This window comes from Bactrocera neohumeralis, chromosome 5 (assembly GCF_024586455.1).
Source record: "Bactrocera neohumeralis isolate Rockhampton chromosome 5, APGP_CSIRO_Bneo_wtdbg2-racon-allhic-juicebox.fasta_v2, whole genome shotgun sequence".
Lineage (NCBI taxonomy): Eukaryota > Metazoa > Arthropoda > Insecta > Diptera > Tephritidae > Bactrocera > Bactrocera neohumeralis.
Window position 1 is genome coordinate 17,910,515 of NC_065922.1, and position 21,715 is coordinate 17,932,229.

Below are 21,715 nucleotides of genomic sequence, written 5' to 3' on the forward strand. Positions count from 1 at the left end.
GAGATGCCTCACGTACCACTTCAAGCTGGCACCCCTCATGCCTTTCCTATGAGGATCGTCGTGCCCGCCGGGTTTACTTCTTCCTCCCTTCTCCTCTTCCTCCTCCTTCTTTGAGCACCTTTGGTGTTTGCACGATGTGACTTTCCTGAATCCGAGCAGCTGAGCTTGTAGGGGGGAGCCTTGGTGGTGCTTGCCAAATTTTCAGCGGCCGTAAATGACTTCGCCTGCAGGGCGGTGTTGGTGTCGAATACAGCCGAATTAATCTCCCAGCTACAATCACCCAATGGGCAAGGGTGTCGTATAAGACACGGGATTAAGTGGTGGTAGCTCTTGGTCGGCGCACACATGTAGTTTCTGACAATCCTCAGAAGTGATGCCATGCAGCACCGCTCATGGCGGACGCGTTATTATTGCAGAACCAGAGTTGTATTTTCTCTTGAAATTATTATTGTGCTCATATGATATTGTGGATAATTCTTATAATCTATTTGAGTTTAGTTTTGAAAAACTACGTATTTGACGTTTCAAAATTATTTTTATTTAATTCTTTCTTATATTAAACATGTATTGAAATACTAAATAATATTTAATTTCACAATAGTTTCCCTATAGTTATTTCACATTTTCATTTCAGTCATTAGAAAACACGAGAATCACTGTAATTTTATAGCAAAACATTTCCCGGAATATTAAGACTCAACAAAAATATAAAAAAAGAAGACAGAAAAAGATTCAACCACGTGCCACTAATTACCCACAATCAGCAGGCGTCATTCGTTGCCAATTGACCCGAGCGCGCAGAGTAGCAGCCAGCAACAGCAACAGCAAGTGCTCGTGTAACTTGAGACAATATAAAAATGCCCGCAGTCACCAAGTTAGCCACGTACGAAGAAATTTTGGCATTGGCCAAATCGACGTATCATGATCTCTTTGGCGGCGATCCAGAAGTGGCCTGCTGTGCTCCCGGACGTGTTAATTTGATTGGCGAACATATTGACTACAATGACGGCTTCGTGCTGCCGATGGTGAGTTGCTCACATATGTATGTATATACACACTCGTTTTTGATAGAATTTTTGAGCGCTTAATTAAACCGCTGCGAGAAATTGGGTCGCAACAGACAAAGGCAAGCAAGTGAGATGATATACCTACAAATATAGCATAAAGTCTACCCGATATTGTAGTGGAAACGTCGACAAAAATCACTAATTAGAAAGCATTGTACGAAATAAGGAGCAAAAGAGGCAACTTTTTTAATCACCGTATTAAATCTTTGCTTTGTTTTTCGCCATGTCGCTGCCCAAATTCGTCTATGCTTTAGCAAGCTACTCATTTTCCTACCTTACTTAGCATAGTTTTTTTGTGAGCTTTTCTTTACAAGCTTGCATATACTTCTCTCCTTACTCATACCACTCTTTCTTTATGCCTTTCTCTAGGCGCTGCCCATGGTGACACTGGTCGTTGGCGGTCGCCGTGCGGACAATAAGGCCTCAGTCTTTACACACTGTGCTGGCTGCGATGATCCAAAGCAAGTGGAGTTCTCATTATTGGATTTGAAACCCGAATTGCCAAAGTAAGTAGTTTCTTAGTAAGCCGAAGTGTAGATAAGCTTCAAATTTTGGAGGAAACTCCGCAAATATCGGCTTCTAATTTAAGTGTGGAATAACAGTGTAACGTAAATTGTTTGTGTATGTGCGTACCCTCTCGGGCATCAAACATTTCCTGAACTCTCTTATCGTAGTTACTGTCCGTTGTTGTTGTGTACTTCCTTGTTAGGTGGACCCCTTCTGCCCAATTGCATTGCTCCCACACTTATATGCATACATATGTACATGTTTGTATGTATGTTTGTCAACAGGCCGCTCTTTAGCCACGCATCGGGTTACTTTTCTTTCCGAAATTTTGCAAATTGCCGTTGGCGTCCGTCACCTGTCATCGTCATTGTGGTTGTTCGCGTGTGTGTGTACCTTTTGCGACAACAACAGCAATATCACACTGTGTGCGTGTTTCTCAAATGAAAGCAGAAAACAATAAGGATAAAATGAAAATGGAAATGAAAATGCACCACAGCCGCAGCCTTGGCATGTGAGAATGTGTGTGTTTGCTTCAACAAGGGAATACGGACACCGTGGCTCTTTGTGTGTTCTCCTTGCTGTCATGTGAAAATGTGATACTTTACTACATATTGAAATTGGAAATTAGGGTGACAGTTAGTTATACTTCTATACTACTCAGCTTGAAATCAAGCAAAAAAATTATTACCATATACAGAGAGAACTAGAGGGAAAGGCTTTAGGCTAGCTTAATAAGACACAAATTCTTTATTTATTTTTCCAAATCAGTTTCATACGCGTCCGATTAAATCCACTTTGCCACCGCTTTTTCAAGACCTCAAGACAATCGAAATATAGTATCAAATATGCATATGTATGTAATACACAAAAATGTAAAATATCTAAGTATATAATTGCCACAGTGTTCTTGAAAATTATTACATAAATGTTATTTCGATATAATCATATATCCATACCATAACTTATACATCACGTAAAGACTTACAACTTTATTACGGAAATTCACGTTCTGTAAAGTATATGTTTCGTGCGCTTCGCTTAACTTATGATCAACCTAATCGGCTTATTGAGCATACTATTCGCCACACCATGACTCACTTCGAAACACAACATTCATTATTGGATAATATTCGAACGAATAGATCACGTTCACCACGTTGTGAAGAAAATATAGCAGTCGGAGCTAAGACCCGGCAACTCGGACTGTCGTATGGAGCGACTTGGCGCGTTTAACATCGAGATCTTAAATTGAAAGCATACTCGTTCAAGATACAGCTTGTGCAATAACTGCAGCCGCTCGACCTTTCCATGTGATATCACTTCGCTCTAAGAGCTCCAGAAAAGTTTCAAGAATATCTAACGTTTTCGAGCCAATGTTTTCCAGCGATGAAGCCCATTTCTAGCTCACCGGAACCTGAAGAGGTTCAAGAGCTGCCATTTTATCCAGAAAAAATAACGTTTTGGAATGCCTTGTGGGCCGGAGGAATCATCAGTACATATTTCTTCAAAATGATGCCAGTGAGAACGTAACCGTCAATGCGCCATTATAACCGACTACTTGATGCCTGAAATTGAAGCTTGTAAACATTTGGTTTTATCAAAACGGCGCCACTTCCCACACATCGCATAAGTTAATAGAATTATTGAGAGAACACTTCCGCGAGTAGATAATTTCACGTTCTATATAGGCCGGACGATTAGGCACCAAGACCGTGTGATATCACAAGATTACACTTTTTTCTGTGGAATATGTAAAGTCTAGAGTCTATGCAGACAGTCGCGCTTCGATTCAGGTTTCGGAGCAAAACATCACGCAATGAAACCAGATGCCAGTCGAAATGCGCTAACGAGTCATTGAAAATTGGACTCAAGGAATTGGTCATCTGAGACGTAGCCGCGGCTAACATTTGAATAAGATAATCTTCAAAAAAGAAATGTCAAGGGATGTTCTTTCGCATAATAAAAAACATTCCCAATTATATTTGTTTTTCCTTAAAAGAGTAGGGAACCTCAAAATGAATAACATTTTATTTCGACTGAATCATGTATTCATCTCATGACCAATCCGCGATGGTACTGGGACTAAATGGACGCTACAAGGCATTTAAGGGGAATATTACGAAGTATTACCATCGAGCTATTATTAAATAGCTACTAACGATTTCATTTTTCAGTCGCTTAGACTTTCGGAACCTATGGCAAACATATCTCAGTAGATGAGATTATACGAGTAAAAATTTTTACTCCTTTCAAATATATGTATTCATTAAGGAATCATGTTAATATCCGATATTAGAGAGATAAGAAAAAAATATTTCGAAGAGTTTTCACTTACTACATATTTATAAACTTTTCTTTCACGAACGAAAAATATCTTATAGTTCTGCATTGTTCACGTGCTTCGCTCAATTCCACATGATTTTATTGCGATGGAAGATGAGCGGAAATATTGGATATACTAGGTAAGTTCCAAAGTTAACATGACCTAAAAAACAAAACAAAAACAAATGGTTTTTTCGGCAAAATCAACTTATTTTATTCAAAATAGTCTTCTTCCGCTTCAATACAGCATTTTGCACGGTGCAAAAGCATGTCATACGAGTTTTTAGCTCGTTGGCCGGTATGGCCGAATGCCGGTGGTATGAATGGCCTCTACGTCTGCATAACGCTTTTCTTTCATGGGCAAATGCAGTGGCACGGTGCCATATCAAGTGAATACGAGGAGTGGTTAATGGTTAAAATGTGATATTTGGTCAAATAAGCGGTCACAATCTGTCCTTCGAGTTTTGGATTCTGAGCAATTTTTGGTCGTCAGTCAATTTGTTTGGAATAAACCGAGCACACGCCTTTCGTTTGGTCAAAATGCTATAAATCGATGTTTTGGAGATGCTCAATTCCATTTTCATGAATTTCAATGATGATTTCATGTCTTGTTTCATCAATTGAAACGTTTCGGTAAAAGTTTTACCAATTTTAAAACAAAATTCAATGCTCTTAGTTCGAAGCTCATTTTCGCACCGGTAACACAAACATACTAACACTTAAAACGCAATAACTTCACTTTCAATCTACGAAATGTCATGAAATTCTCACTGGATAATCGATAAAGATAGCAAGATTCGCTAGATTCACTTTAGAACGCACCTTGAATGCCTAAAATTATTATGGCCCAAGTTCATAAATTTTTGGCACCAAGACACATTATTGTCACGAAAAGAAGTTCTCATACTTTCAGATTAATCATAATTTTTTGTAAAAAATCAGCAACACGTAGTCAAGTCCACTTAAACGGTATCTGGGGGCTTGTTATAGTCAAGCCCGATTTGGATATTAGATATAATATCTTAAGGGGACTATACGCACAAAGGTGTCTTCTGATAAGTTCATAGGTATTTGGATTGTACAAGTGTACTGAAACTGAAGTGGTTAGATAGAATTAAAAAATTTGTTATATTAGAAAAGGGCGTGGTTGTATTTTAATTTCGCCCATTTTCATACTCTAAGCTAACAACGGCACTATAATGCTATGCTACGCTATGTTCCGAATTTGGTTGAAATTGGTAGAATAGTTCTTGACGTATGGGATCTCTCTTAAAGGTGGGCGCTGCCACGACAAACGTCGAATTTTGTGGCAGATACCTATGATGCTCTCCTTTTCCATATAAGGTGTTGATGCTTCTGGCGTCTTGGCTTTGTAAGTTGTCGCCCATTTTCTAGTTTTCAACATTATTATATGGGGTCGATGTGGTTATCATTTGATTTAACCCATTTTCATATTCAACGAATAGTTGTTCGTAATATGTTCTTTCAACAAGTCTTTGTTTAAGTAAATATAGTGGGCTGTGAGATAGGCTTATTTAACCTACTTATTGTCTGATAATATATTATCTTCAGTATATAGTTATGTTAAGTAGTGTTGTATAGAAGCACTTTCTGTAGGCGTTGTATGTCAAAGGCCCGATTGAAGGCTTTGATGAATTGCTTGTAGTTTATTCCAGGAGTTTATTTCTTCTTCTTTTGTGACTGGCGTAGACCCCTCTTAGGCGGTTCTAGACGATTTATTAACAGTTCGCCATTCGTACCTTATTTTCGCTATTTGGCGCCAATACGAGATACCAAGTGCAGCCAGATCTTCTACACCAAATATCTCCAACGGTGCGGATGTCTTCCTCTGCTTCCATCGGCGGGTACTGAATTGAAAACCTGCAAGGCTGGAGTTTTCGCTTCCATCCGGACAACCTGACTCAGCCATGTATGGCCGTTTATCTCGTACAGCTCATCGTTCCATCGATTGTGGTACTCGGCACCTCCTTCGCACCATATAACTGCTACAACAATAACAACAACAACAAGTATGAAAATGATGAGGGTGACAGAATTGTAAAGTTTTTTCTTTGTTCGTCGGGAGAGAACTTTATTTGAGGAGTTTATTTCGGCAAATATTTTATGCAAAAACTACAAGGCCTTTAGGGAGAAAATATATCCAAGATGTTTACATACAAGCATACACTTTTGGTCACAATCACTATAGTTATTGTTTTCCCTGCCATATATGCACTTATTAGAAGTCCTTTAGGAATCCTCAAAATCGCAATGAGATTACAGCCAGTTGCTTGCATAACAACTCCAAGCCACCAATGGCCACTCCACTCCAGTATTTAACATAGTTCGGTTTTCTTTGCATGAACTCAAACACACACACATGCATGCAGCCATACATTGCAAAGAGCGCATAACAACAATTTGTGCGTCACAAAAAGTTGGTGAATGGTGCTTTCTGACAGGCTGTCAACTCGTTTGCCGGATGGTTGGCCCGTTCTCCTGATATGTGCTGTCAAGTGAGTGAAAGGAGAGCGTTTGCCGACCAAATAAACAAATAAACAAGCCAAAGTAAAAGGCAGAGAAATGCGGTGTTAGAAATTCATATGCACACGCACACACATACATGCATGCATATACCAAACATAGTTAAGCAAGTGCAATCCGGTTTGTGTGTGTGTGCGTGCGTGCAAATACATGTGGTCAAATTGTAAAGTTCAACTACTCAACTGTAAAGCCACAAAGGAAATGCAAAAACGAGTTGAAAGTGGTTTACATGCAGCAATGTGTGTGTGTGTGGGAGAATGATTGTGTGTGTGTGTTTGTAAATATGCGCTTTGTGGCTTGTTTGTGTTTGTATATGTATTTGTAATCAATGCTGAGATTTCGCCAAGCCATCTAAAAACGGTAAATTCGTCAGTGGCAAAAAGCAAATTTCACCTCGGAAATTTAAATATGCTTTGACATAGCCGACCAGTGGTCCACCTGTCCATCCATGCAGCAGAGAACTTTAGCTTCAGCATGCACTTTTGAGAATTTCGACAATTGTATTACCTCCTTCTCTCTCTCTTTCTCCTTGCAGATGGGCGAACTACGTGAAAGGTGTGATTCACCATTTTGCCATCGAATCGAAACTGGAAGGTCAGCTGCCCGGCTTCAATGCTGTGTTTGCCTCCAATGTACCGGTGGGCGGCGGCTTGTCTTCCAGTGCAGCAGTTGAGGTGGCCACTGTGACGTTAATGGAGCAGTTGGCCAACAAGCAACTTGCAAGGTGAGTAAATTAGCAATCAAGCATTCTTTGTGCAACTTTTGCATGTATTATATAATACATATTTTTTATTTTTTTGGCTTGGTTGGCAAGTCAACAACTTGGCTCTTTTTATTTTGCTTTATTTTAATTTTTATTTCCTTTTGATTTTAATTTTTCGTTTAAAAATTACAGCAACCAGAAACGCGCTTTAGTTTGCCAAGCCGCTGAACACAAATTCGCTGGTATGCCCTGTGGTATTATGGACCAAATGATTTCCGTCGCCGGCCAAAGGAATAATGCACTGCTGCTTGATTGTCGGTGAGTTGAATAATTTTTTGTAGAAAAATACAAAAAAGCGCAGAAAGTGTTTATGAGCTGCTTAAATTGAAATTCCGACTGGATTTCTGTATGTTTTGGTTTCATTGGAGCTTGCATATAATGTTTGTACTGACAAAATTCTGGTGGCGAACTTTTAAAATTTCGTCAATTTTTTGCCAGTAAATCGACTAAAGGTTGAAAATATTATAAGTGATGTTTTGTTATCAAACTCTTCAGCTGCTTTTTTCAGCTCTGTATATATATAGTATAACATATATAAGGTGATCCATTTCGAGGATCCCTACTTTTTTTAAAACAAAGAAACTTCAAACATAATGGTAAATGCTTATTATCATTCGCGAGATCATTCTTTGGTATTTATTTTTGGAAGATCATCTCTTTCAAATGTTGGCCGGCGTTACGTTTTAGATGGTCGGTCGATTGAGTCCAATTTTCAATGACGGAATGATATGCGTGATGTTTTGCTGCAAGGCTTGAATCGAAGCGGGATTGTCCGCATAGTCTTTGGACTTTACATATCCCCCAGGAAAAAGTCTAACGGTGGGATATCACACGATCTTGGTGGGCAACCGACCGACCCAAAAAGTGAAATTATCTGCTCACTGAAGTGTTCTCTCAATAAATCAATTGATTGATGCGATATGTGGGAAGTGACACCGTCTTGTTAAAACCAAGTGTCGCCTAATTCACGACCTCCAATTTCAGGCATGAAATAGTCCATTATCATGACACGATAACGGCAGCCATTGATGGTTATGTTCTCACCGGCATCATCTTTGAAAAAAAAAATATGGAACGATGATTCCACAGGCCCACAAACTACACCAAACCGTTGTTTTTCTGAATAAAATGGCAGCTCTTGAATCTATTCAAGTTGTTCTTCGTCCCAAATGCTGCAATTTCGCTTGTTTACATACTTATAGGGCCAAAAATGGAGTTATCCCTGAACAAAATTTGGCTCGAAAACGTTGGTTCGTCTTAAAAAGATATTGAAAAAAGTACCACTATTTGTATAGACTGCAGAGGGTCCGTCATCTCGCGGTAGCCCTTGGAGAAAGTTTTAATAAAAGGTTCCCATATTGCATCTCGTATAAAAACTACTCTATGCATAAATTGCTACTTATTAAGAAACAAATTAATATTTTTTGAGTTAATTTCGATATCCGGCGTCGAAAAATAGGTCTTGCTGTTGTTTTTATTTTGTAGCGGTTACCTAATCCTCGCTTGAATGGTAAGATTCAGGTTGGTTGTCATCGGAATCATCTAATGGTACGCCCAGGAAGCAAGACGAGGTTGGACCATAGGGAGAGGTTTTTAGATGAATGGGGTTCGGTTGGAATGCAAAGAGGTGGTTAGAGTCACGCTGAACATATAAGCATTTGGTCGATTCGGGATAAGTAACAGTTTAATTTGCTACAGCATCCAGAACGAAGTAGCGGAATGGCCACTCTAAATTCTCGGGGTTACTCGAGCTTTCCGTTTGGTTTCTGTGAAAACATCCCAGCAAAAACTGCCTCGAGGGAAGTGCATAAGGGAAGTATGTTGGCTCACTATGTAGGTGTTCGACGGGGACATCAAGAGGCATCCTGTAATTGTACGAATTTTCGGCCACGTCTGAAGAGCCTTCGTCTGAGTTCCGCAACATATAGATGCGACCACATCGTTGCAGCTTAGTTGATGAAACACATTTCTTTGTCCTTTCCACACGAGCAGCGGGTTAGGTACTTGAAGATTTTGTTGCAACTTGCTTGCGCAGTGTTGATATTCAGAATTTAAACATCATGCACTGTGATATTAAGATCCAGTCTGTATTCCTACGTTCAGTTAGTAAATATGGTTACTGTGTATTTGACGAGGGAGAGTTTCATGTTCCTTGTGGAGAAAAAACAGAAAGTTCGGTAAAAAGCTGTTTATTTTCGAACTCATGCCATCGATTTCATTGCTTCACTTCAATATCCTGCAATCGTTTGCGTATGAGGTGATGAAAATTTCCTCTGGCTGTTGAGTTTCAAATTATAGGAGTTAAATTTTAGAGGTAGAAGATACCTCCCAGTAAAACCCCAGTTTAATTTTTCTTATCGTAGAATTTTGTCCTCGAAACAGTACGGTTGATTGTCGGCCATGAACGTTGATGGTTCATGGTTCACTTCTTCAGCCCTGGAGGGAACGTAGATTATTTGATGACCTCTAGTAGCGTTGTGTATTTGCATATTTGAAGAGTGGTTAGCGATAGGTAGAGGACCTTGGTTAGGTAACTTATTCCGCTGACAAATGTTGATTGAACTGAGCGGCTACACTTTAGAATTCCGTCACTCAGAAACTATTTAAGATATGTACTTCCCTTTAACAGGTTTTTAATTCATGAATATAACGACAATCAAAGTCCGCATCTTTCAATAACATACTTATATGAGCTTCCCGAACGGTAAAGAAGAAATTTCGGTACTAGTGAGAGATAGTCATATCAGAAGGTCGGGATGGCCAATATGGTAATAATAATTTCTTTCTTTGTGGAAGCCAAATAATTTTGTTTTCGGAAAGGATCATGCTCACTGACGATTTATCTCCATCCCATGCTTAACAATGTTCGACAGCAAAGTTCGAATAATTCTATGAAATGGATAAAAAGTTTGCTAAACTGTATGACTGAATGCAAAACGATATTATTTTGGGGCTTTCTCAAATATATTGGATGTTTACATATCGAGTTAATAGATGGCGCGCTCTGCACACAAAACGGAATAAAGAAATAAATGTCACAGTTCTTGAGATATATTACACAAATTTTTAATGTTGAGTGTTTTATGTGATTATATGTCGTTTTAGTAATTATAGTGGGATATTGTTTTCGATCTTTCTCATACAAGTTTTTTATAGGATAGTAAGAGAATTGTTTTTAGCTTCAAATAGTCAGACAAGTACAGACACTTGCAGTAACATTTGGAGACAAGTTCTGGATTTTATGAGTATCATTTGAAACTAGTTGGGAATTAGTTCTCTCATATTCTAAGAAAATTGCAAAATATACAGTTTTGAAGTAGAATACCTTATGCATGCTCTTTTAGAAATTTATTTTGAGGTTAGGTTTTAGCTGTAAGGTTAACATTTTCGTACCAGTTGGGAACTAGCTCAAGATCTTTTAAAGAAAATTCAAAAATAAGTGAAGATTGTAGTAAGTGACCGTGCTAATAAGAGTATAATAAGGGTTTGTTGATAGCTGAAACGTCAAGTCTTTGGTAAACTTGAGTGAATTCATTCCTTTGCAGGGTCCGGAACTCGGTGTAACCAATTAAAAAAGCTATAAATTCGGTTTGGAAAATTATTTTTATTTATTTTAAAGTACAAAATGTGTGAAAATATTCATAAATTCAGGACCAATTCACTTTTGCTCGTTATGATCACCTTTTGCCTTAACTATGGCCTTGAGACGGTCAAAAAACGAATCGCAAGCTGCCCGAATGTGACTTGCCGTTATTTTGGCCCACTCACGGACAATGGCCCTCTTCAGCATCACGAGACTGGTGTAGTTTTTTGTTCGGACTTTGCTCTCCAAAATGGCCCAGAGAGAATAATCCATTTGGTGAATTCGAGAGCCATTGTGTGGTCGTAATGAAGTTCGGAACGTTGTTTTTCAGCCATACTTGGTTCACTCGCGCTTTGTGAGACGGTGCTGAGTCTTGTTGAAACGTCCATGGTTTGCGACCGAAATGTTTGTTTGCCCACGGCTTCAAAGCAGCCTCCAGAACACTTTACCGATAATATGTCGCATTTACTTTGACGTCAGGCTCGATGAAAATAATTGGAGAGCGCCCATCTGCGGTGACAGCGGCCCAAACCATTATTTGTGGCGGGTGATGCCTCCTGATGGCGAAGATGGTGGTGACTTAGATTCTCATATGAGCGGTCTGTCAAGTAAACTCTATCGTTTTGAGAGTTTACGAATTGCTAAAGTGGTTTTTTCGTCAGAAAACACAATGTTCGGAATTTGACCGCTTTCGGCCAAGCGAAGCAACTGCTTCGCTCTCTCAAGCCTTACTTGTTGCTGCTTCGGTGTGAGATCATGGGCCTTTTGGAACTTGTAAGGCTTGAGCTTGAGCTCATTTTTCAATATGCGTCGGATGCTGCGGTCGGATATTTTCAGTTCTTTAGCCATTTGATTGACACTTCGTCGTAGATTTCGCCTAAGTCGCTTCTTCACTTTCCGAACCATCTCACGAGACGTTGCAGTCTTTTGATGACCACCTCCATGGCGTTTTGCGATGCTATCAGTATCATTGTAACGAGTGATGGTGAGATAAACAAAAACGTTATTCACATTAAGGTGTTTGAGCTCACGAACAATTGCTGGCTGTTATTTTCATTTCAGGCTTTTTGCATATTTAATTAATTTCTACTGAATCAGCTTTTGTATTTAATTTTCAAATTAACTGAACCTTTACTGCTCGACTGCCAGTTCAACACACCACACGTGACCTTTTACAGCCAAGTAACTTTTTATTATACTATATGCTCTATATAATTTAATAAATTTCGAATGCGGCACAGCTCAGCACAGTCGAGTAGTCATAGAGATGCTCACACAGGGCAGCCATAAAATCACATCGAAGACTCACTCAAACATGCTCATATGGACATTACAACATATCTGTGGTCTTAATAAAGGCCAAAATGCGCTGATAATGCATCACAAAGCAAAATGAGTAGCACCAAAAAAAGTAAATAAATAAAAAAATAAATGCAAAATTATACAAATCAAGTAATAAAATCATAAAAAATGCAACATACTGACTACTTTGGCGTTCTTGCAATGATCGCGCTGCAGCAACCCCACAAAAACAATAGAAACAACACATTTGCTTTGTGTAGCGAATTATGATAAAAAACAAAAAATAATAATTGTAATAAAAGTAATATTTTTTTGTGGAATTTTTGCGACAGACAGCAACAAATTTACGAGGAATAGCGTCAGCTGGCTGGCAACCGCAGCGCTTTAACACACACTCACACCCACTTTCTACACATACACACAGGCACATATGCAACTCTGCACATTACTAATGCCAAGCTGCTGCTGCGGCTGTGAAATTGAAAAAGTTGCGCGCTTATGTGGCGGTTTGCGCGAGAAAAATAACGTTGTAATAATAATATCGCGTATACGCCATGCCGGCCGCCGCAGCACATTCGTGCCATTGCACTGCACTAGTGTGCGCTTGTTTATTAGTACAGCACGTGTGTGTGTTTCACTTTTGCATTTTATTTATGTAAATAAATTTGTTTGCGCAGGACAATAAAAAAGCGCAAACATTGTCTTGGCAGACAGTGTGGCATAAAAAATGTTGCATAGCTGCACAAAAATTTCTATGCTGCCAAACGCGGCCATTTTTATGGCAATAATAATGTGAATATTTAGCTACTATTTGTAGAATTTGTTGGAGATAGCACCGTGAATTGTTTTTTTTTTTTAGCAAGACAGGGCTTGAAGTGGATTTAAAGAGTTTCTAATTTTGTTGATAACATTTTAAAGGAAATATTTTGAGTCAATAGTGATAATTGTTTAAAAAATTTCGATTTCTAGAAACTAGTTTCATTTGTATTTCTTTCAACCATAAACTATAAAATGCCGTACAGAATTAGGTATCAAGCGGTTTTCTAAGTTGACAGACCACTCCACTATGTTTCAATATACTCCAAGTAGTGGTATTTGCTATTGGGAAAGCCAAGGGGATTACCTCTATTGCATCAGCAGAAAACTCCAGAGTTAGCATCTAAATACCTCAAGTCAACACCCCCGTTTCACATATCAATCAGAAGTGCCTTGAGAAGCCGAACAGTAGTCGCGAATGTAAACAGGAGCAAGCGTATTCACTTCTACTCTGTGCCAGGTCACAAAAAACTCGTGATAGGGAACTAGATTACTTCACAACGTTCTGGACAGGTGACTAAAATAATCTTCCGGGATGAAAAACAGCAAAAGTCATGTACCAAGCAATACATCAGAAATATAGAAACCTCCTTTTCAGCCTTTATAGATTAGAATATTCTCTGGTCACAGTCTAGTCGTGGCAGACGCCTGCAGAATGGGGCTGACTGAACGTGAATACTGCAAAAATTTCAAGAGCAAGACACCAGGGAAACAATGAAGTATAGTAGATCTTGTGCATTTAGCAAGGCAACCCGTTAAGTATTTAAATGCCCTACGATATGAGACACTAAACGAGGTGATGATAGGTAGGCCGGAGAACCTATTGAATTTCGCAGCGGATAAAGGTTTACTTTTTCTCATGAACTGAAAAACGGCACTACATCGCTATGGAGCAAAAATTGCCTATGAGAGACAAATAAGCCTACCAGACCAATCTAATATATAAGGCCTAACCATTTTTATCATACTTCGTTCTTTTCTTCGTGAAAATGATTTCTAATAACAATTAAGTTTGAATCCTACTGGTAGAAATATGAATCTATACAGTGTTATGGTACTTATAGAATTTTTCCCCTTTAAATATGTTTTCATGGAATTATAGAAAAAAAAGAAGCATGCCAATGTTTAAAGCATTTTCTGAGGTTATACATATTAGTTAATCCCTTGCTGAAAACTTCCTTAAAAATATAAGAAACATTAAAACTAACTTGCGTAAACGTGAATCGGTATGTAATTGAACAATAGATGTGCCTTCGATTATTATTAGATGAAAGCTCATAACTCACCGACTACGTAACTTTTTGTACCAAATCTGTCGTTATTTGAACTTATACATCTTAGAGTGTATAAAGCAAGTACCAATGAAGACATCGGAATAAATCTTAGCACAATTAGTTCGTTCAAGGTATATCAACTATTACCCAAAAATGGTGAATACCGGCCCATAATTTTCCAAACTTTATTGTACCAGAAACGTGTACCTCCGAGCCAAAATACAGTGGCGGAAATTGAAATACGGACAATTAAAAAGTCATGGTTTTTCTTATTGTTTTCGGCCAAGTGTCTTAGCTTATGAAGTTTAATATTGTGTGTGCTTATTATATTCCTATATAAAGTTAAAGGATCGTCTCAGTGTAACCATCCCAAAATTGATTATCCCAGTCTGATTTTTTATATATTATATAAATACTTTTATGACAAATACAAAATGATTTCTTTTATGTGTATTTATTGGGTGTATAATGGTTAAATAAATTGTTGAAATCCAATTGCGGCCGCAATTTCGGTCTAAAACAAAGAGAGAAAAAAAATTGTTTTTGTATAGTAAAAAATAATAAATGTTTACATAATTTTAGTGCTAAGTTTTTTACAAAAATAATTTTTAATCGTCAGGTAGAGTGTATATTACATACTCCAAAAATTTAAAAACTAATATATTGTTGAGTCTCCTTTGCTTTCTATAGCGGCCTTACGCGCAGTGCTGCGATTTCATCTTCCAAAATTTTATCCAACTCAGCTAAGGTACTGGGTCTCTTCTTTACCATCCTGGTCTTTCCAATATAGCAAAGGTTCTCGATGGGGTTTAATTCAGGGTTGTTGCCTGGCCATTCTAACGTCAAAATTCCATTTTGTGAGAGGATGTCTTTTACATAAAAAAATAAAAAAGGTACAATTAATATTGTTAATGAAATAATTTTTGTAAATTAGAGGCATGAAAAAATTGATACTTACCATTTTGACACAATGATATATCGCAGAATCATTCTGGAAGAAAATATCGTTTTCTTACGAAAAGTGCTCTTCAGCTGAAGGTGTTAAATATTCCTCCAGTATTTGCTGGTACGTAATTGCGTTTACTGTTCGATCTATTAGAGCCAGTCTTCTAAGTCTAAGGTAAGAAAAGCATTACCAAACTATTCGGCTGCCTCCCTGCTTAATCGTTCTTCGGACGGACTTTCGCTATAGCGTTCAACAGAGTCACCGGAGGCGTTCTTGACGCATTTTTTTAGTCAAAATTGGCTTTTTGCAAGTCGTCGAGCGTTCAAACCAGCATCCCGGAGCTTGATTCGTATAGTTCTTGCAGTGATTTCAGTTCCAAGGGCTTTTATGGTCACTACCCTGATGTCTTTAGCAGTTTTGAATCGATCCTTTAGACTAACGCATTCTATTCGCCGGTTCTGAGCCTGGTTGTCTACTCAGAGACCCACTGCTTAGAAATTTTTCAAAAAATCTCCGACGGCAGACTTCTTGAATCTAACTCTTTCATTGATCCTCCAAACGCTAAGGTTTTCTTTCGCAAAGTTAAAATATTGCTCTTTTCCACGATAGTAATTTTTTTAGGTTTGCCATGTTTTATATTTTTTTCACTTTCTAAACTGTAAGTCCCAAACAACAAATCAGTAGTTAACGAAACAGCATATATTTCTTTTATTTATACAAAAAAATCTTTTCGACCAAATCTTACACCAACATGATGCATTTTCGCTATAACTGCTACCTGGCAACTTGTCCAGGTTTCAATTTCCGCCACAGTATGACATTTTACCGAAAATATTGCTCAATCTGTGAGATATCTGTATGAAGGTCAAAGTAAATAATAATAAAATACGTCAAATCAGTTGAAGAATTCTCTAAATACATAACACTGGTCAACTAATTTGTAATTTTTTTTGTCACATGAAAATTTATATCAAATTTTCAATATACTAGGGCCACCAAATAATAATATATCAATGAAAAAAAATGTATACATCATGTTTTCTTGTGACATGAAAACATATATTTTCGTAAAAAAGTACAAAATTCAGCCACACTTACAGAATTATTTCCTAATATCTAATACATAGATACTTATGATTTTCTTGAACATTTGGCTTCCGGTAGGTCCCTTTTAAGTCTCCAACAATAGACTGCTAGCATTCCTGGACTCCATTTCCCTTGATAACGCTTCTCCATTAAGGAAATGCCTTGATTGAACCTCTCACCTTGTTCGTCACTCAGAGCATCCAAATTTGCCGGAAAGAAATCCAGATGAGAGTTCAGCATATGTATTTTCAAGGACATGTTACACCCCAAAGCTTTAAATGATTTCATAAGTTCATTTATTAAATCTTTGTAATTTTCCGCTTTATGGTTACCTAGAAAACTTTAAACAACATTCACAAAACATTTCCAGGCGAGTTTTCCCTGATCATTCAGTTTTTCTTCAAAGCTCTTATCCTTCATCAATTGCCGTATTTGTGGGCCTACAAATATTTCCTCTTTGATTTTCGCCTCGCTAAGTTTAGGGAATCTCTCCTTTAGAAATAAAAATCCATCTCCATCTTTCGGACTAGAATTCTCACTTTTTGATCGATTTGGAGGCATCGGCACAGGCAGTTCGGCACTGTGTAGGATGGGTTTCTTGGCCGAAGACAAGTTTGGATACTGGATAGTGTGTTTGGATTTGTTAGTAATACCTTTTGTTTGAGGCAAACAAAAATAAAAATCACTTACATGATCCTTTGATTCCGTCCAAATCATTGGTATAGCAAATGACAAATGTCTAGGTTCTTGTTTAGCCCGACCTAAAATGAGCCTCACACACGTTACACAACATTTATGAGGAACTCCAGGATTTGTCTTGATTCCTCACAGAAAAACCAAAGAAGTCTAAATAGCAATGTTCAATTAGTGATGTGAAATTTCGACGCTGAGATGTAAAAGTTAATTCTCCACACACATAACAAAAATTGTCCGGGTTGTTCAAACACTTTCGTGGCATATTTACGATCTAACTAATGTAAATAAAATGTAATTTAGCAAACACAATAGTTACACAGTCGACTAAATGCAGTTATGTAAACAAAGAAACGTAAATGAGGTCAGAAATGAATATGTAGCTGTCACAAGAAAACTGGATGTGATAGAAATAAAACTGTTATATATTTTAAATGAGGGTACACCAACATTAATAAAAATCATAACAAAGTTCATGTGACAAAAACAGTGTTTACCAGTGTAATATAGGAATTTTCAAAAATGTATGTTCTTATGCTTTTAATATATTTCTAAACAAGATATCGTAGCAAAATTAAATGAATGTACAATTTTGGATACACTATTAGTTTTGGTGCTGACATCGGTGCACATACTTAAAGTGATTTTCCTTATTCTTGTAAACCTTTTGCCAAATAAAATTTAGTTGAACGCCAAAATTAATTAAATTGGTCCCCACCAAATCATTTAAGACCTTGTTTGCTATTTTTAAATCTCGTTGACCTTATTAAATGTTCGATATATGTTGAGAATATTTAGCAACTTTACCAAGTTAAGAAAGTAACATTTTTTAAAGTTTTATTTTGTACTAAATCTGTACTAAAGAGGTTCAGAAGCTCAGTAAAATGTTCCTCTATAAAATATACCATACTATCTCTCTGCAAAGTTACCAAACCTTCACTACAGTTAGCTCAACTTAGTTCTCGCAACTGTTCATTGTACATTTGCATATTCCAAACAATTTTCGAGTTATTTTAATTCATATTTGCTTAACAAAAATCACTCGACTCCATTCATTCAACTAAAGTACTTGAAACAGTTCTCACTAAAATTTGCCAACAACAATGGAAATGAAATTGAATATGTATGTAAATTTTTATGAATGTACGAAATTTGCATGTACCTTTATGACATTTTATATTATGCGAGTTAAACACGACTAAACTAATTGTCCGAAAGCTAAAATATGATCAGAAAGAATATTTAGATGGGGAAGTTTAGGAAATATCTGCTTTAAACCTTTTATTTTACTTTCTTTCATACCATATGCCGAATATGTGGATTCTATCTTTACAGTGGGTTCTATTCTGTGAAAAATATATATTATATATTTGTCAGTATGTGTGATATCTTAATAAAATTAAGAGGCTTTGTTTTTCAGATCACAATATCATTTCGCCTAAGCGTAATAATAATGAACCAGATATTTCCCGAGCCCTGGAAATAAAAATAGGTGTGCACATGTTCCCTATCTAGCTGCGATTATTAATTTCTGTAGGCCTTTTCTCTTTTAGTTTCTTTCAATTCTTTTTTTTCAAGTTGAGATAGGCTTCGTTTGAAAACTAACATAAGGACTTGGGCAGTCAGTCTCATTTTTTTCAAACAATTTCATACCTTTTAGCATTCCATTCCACGTTCCCAAATATACTTGTACGAGTATATCAGTGCATGAATTATATGCGTAACACAGTTTTCCACTCAAAACGCTTCGCATTCTCAATAAAATATACGCAGCTTGTTGCCGCAACAGCTGATGCCGGTCTCAGCGCACCACACTTGTGAGCTGCACAAGTGATTACAGCTCCTCCACAACTCCTTTTCTCCTACACCCGCTCACCATTTAGAGCGTCTACCTTAATTTCCACTCCTTCATTTCCATTTTCGTTCGAATTTCAGCCAACATATGCGCTTAACTAACTTCATTTACAGCTTTTTCAATGTAATTCATTCCTTACGGGCAGCTCTTGCAACACTTCCGGCTCCTTCCTCTGTGCAACTGCTGACTGCCATTGCAAAGCACTACTTCCGCTATCTAATTTTTTGTCACCTATTTATTTCACATGCATTGTTTTTTGCTTCTATGGCGACTACCTGAAGCTGACAGTGGCCCAAGTGGTTTTTGTGGTCGTCGTTTTTGTGCGCTTCAATGCTTAAAATCCGGCAGACGGAAGCCACATTGCATGGACAATGGCCAAGTACGAGTTTAGCTGGAATTGTGTAGATATATATTGTACAGTTATACTTGTATATATGTATGGCCATCGACATCTGGCTGAAAATAGAGATTTTGTTGTCGTAATTGAAAACCCTACAAACGTGCACCCAACATAGGTAGTCACAAGGAAATAGTGTATATACATATGCGGAACCATTTATAACGGTGCAGTTATAAGCTTTTTACTCGCCTGTGTTTGCCAACCATATGCAGGTGCAGCGTGTGAGGATGTGTGTGTTGGTGTGTGTTAAGTGGGGGAATATGTCATTGCTTTGCAAAACTATTTGCTGAAATGCTGGCAAAAACAATCTGCATCACCTACCGAACTTTGTTTTTGCTTTTTGCTCGAACCTAATTGCTTTTGCTTTTTTGTTGTCGTTTTTAGGTCTCGGATTTCTTTCTTCAACCGAACAAAAGTAGCCACAATGACTGGCTAATTTATGCAAAGGTGGTGGCCTCAAGCGACCACATGAGCGAATTCATGCATGAAGACGTACATATACTTGTATATGTATGTGTAGGTAGCAGGATTGGGTTGCTGGTAGTGCTGAATATGCGAAAGTATATATTAACTAATTAACTGTTAGTGACTGAAATTACTAGGTGCTAACTAAGTATATGGATAGATATGTTAGTATATATGTATTTGTTATTTAGAATCTTGGCTGGTTTGATAAATAACCGCCTAAGCACAGTACTCTTTTCAATGACCACATCTTTAGAAAAAATGCTTTGATTAAATTACTTAATTAAAAAAAAAAAGAATTTATAGAAGAAAATTTAGGAATAAATTTAAAAACATGTAATGAAGTAAGTGCCAATAAAACTTAAATGTGAAAGTGAACTCTGGTTGGTTGCTTAGCTTTTACTTCTTTAGAATCTTAAGTCCCCACCTCTCTTAGAATTCTTCTGAAGTAAAAAAGTAAAACCATTTCTTTGTTATTTGCTATCGATTCTGTCAGATATTTTTCACCCAATAAGAAACTATATTGACAGCGATCGGAATCTTGGAAAAAGCGCCACTTAACAGGAAGGCACCTTTTTGATCGAAATAGATTTCACTAAAGTCTACTTCACACAACAGTCGGTTGAATGTAACTGGAACCGAGCCGACAGCATTCATCTCAGGTAAAAAAACGGACCTAAAACAAATGTGGGGTCGATGTTGTTGTTGTTATAGCGGGTACCTAGTCCCCGTTAAGATGGTAAAGATTAGCTAAGTTGTCGTCTACGTCATCCAACGGAAGGCCCAAGAAGAGTGCCGTTTTGACGGGGTAAGACCAAAGAGAGAGGGGAGTCAGCTGAGTGGGGTTGGTGGGGCATGCAAAGAGGTGACTAGTGTCATGCGGAGGAAGTAGGAGTTTCACCTGCTACCTCTCCAGAACGAAGCTGCGAAAGGGTCACTCTAATTTCTTGCGGCAACTCGAGCTCTTCGTTTGCAATGGGTGTTGGTTTTACTCCGAGTACGCCATTCACTGGAAGGGAGTCGGTGAAGGTGTTGTGACGTATTGTCTGATGTCGTCGACGTAGTTGAGGAATGATCTCTTGATGTTCCTAGGGGGTGAAATGTGGGGTTGATGCTATGGTATTGTTGATTTCAACAACGTTACCGAAGAACACGGTTTTATGAATACTAGGGTATTTACCGGACTTGGATACCGGCTAGTCTGATAAATGCTTCTTTGAATATTGATCATCCCATTACAATTTAATAAATGATCTACTGCAAACAAGACCAGTACGACACTTAGCCTGTTGAAGAAAAACAAAAAGAATTTTAGAAAAATGGGGACTTATTTTCTTAACACACTTTCCTCAGTATGCCCCAACTGCCGTAATTTTTTTAATTCGTCTCAAAGATACGTTTTCTTTTTATTTGAAAATTCTGTAGAACTGTACATGAATGTTTCAAATGGTCTTGAGGGCTTTCGCAGGAACGTATTCGATGATCAAAATTCACGACTACTTTTTCCACGAAATCACGTCGTATGTTATGATAGCACATTCAATATTGACTTCTGAAGCTTGAAGAGAGTTTGGCGTAGACAATTGACTTCAAATAACCACATAAAGGGTAGTCAAATGTTGTTAAATCATATTTGCTTGGAGGCCATTCAATGTCACAATTTCTTAAAATAAGCGAATCCCCAAACTTTTCTCGCAATACTTTGGTTTTTGCACGTGCTGTGTGGCACATAGCCTTGTCAGGTTGGAACCAAATGTTGTCGAGATCAAAATCTTCCAATTGTTGTCATAAAAAGTTGGTTATCAGCGATCTATACAGCTCTCCATTGACCGTAACGAGGTCGCCAGCATCAGTTCGAAAGAAGTACGGAGCGATGATTACACCAGACCAAAAATCACAACTGTCAGAATACTCTTTGGATATGCTTTGCATCAGAATCTACATTTTTTTTTTATTTACCGCACCACTCAGATGAAAGTGAGTCTCATCGGAGAAAATGATTTGCTAAAAAAAAATTGTTATCGCTTTCAAGTAGTCAAAAATTTGAGGTTTGCTAAAAATCGTTTTTCGTGAAAAAATTTACATTTGAGAG

At 37.7% G+C, this 21,715-nt stretch overlaps 1 protein-coding gene across 5 annotated transcripts in view; it reads left to right on the top strand.

Annotated features, from left to right (window-relative positions):
- Window positions 1–21,715, top strand: part of LOC126760408 (galactokinase-like) — a 72,381-nt gene that overhangs the window by 7,775 nt on the left and 42,891 nt on the right. For 4 of the 5 annotated variants that reach the window (XM_050476010.1, XM_050476009.1, XM_050476006.1 and 1 more), the window contains 4 exons: window positions 635–1,025; window positions 1,437–1,573; window positions 6,976–7,164; window positions 7,336–7,461. In XM_050476010.1, coding sequence (XP_050331967.1) covers window positions 858–1,025; window positions 1,437–1,573; window positions 6,976–7,164; window positions 7,336–7,461 — 620 coding nt within the window. In that variant the 5' untranslated portion in view covers window positions 635–857. The remainder of the gene's footprint in view (window positions 1–634; window positions 1,026–1,436; window positions 1,574–6,975; window positions 7,165–7,335; window positions 7,462–21,715) is intronic. The other variant, XM_050476011.1, reaches the window with a different exon arrangement.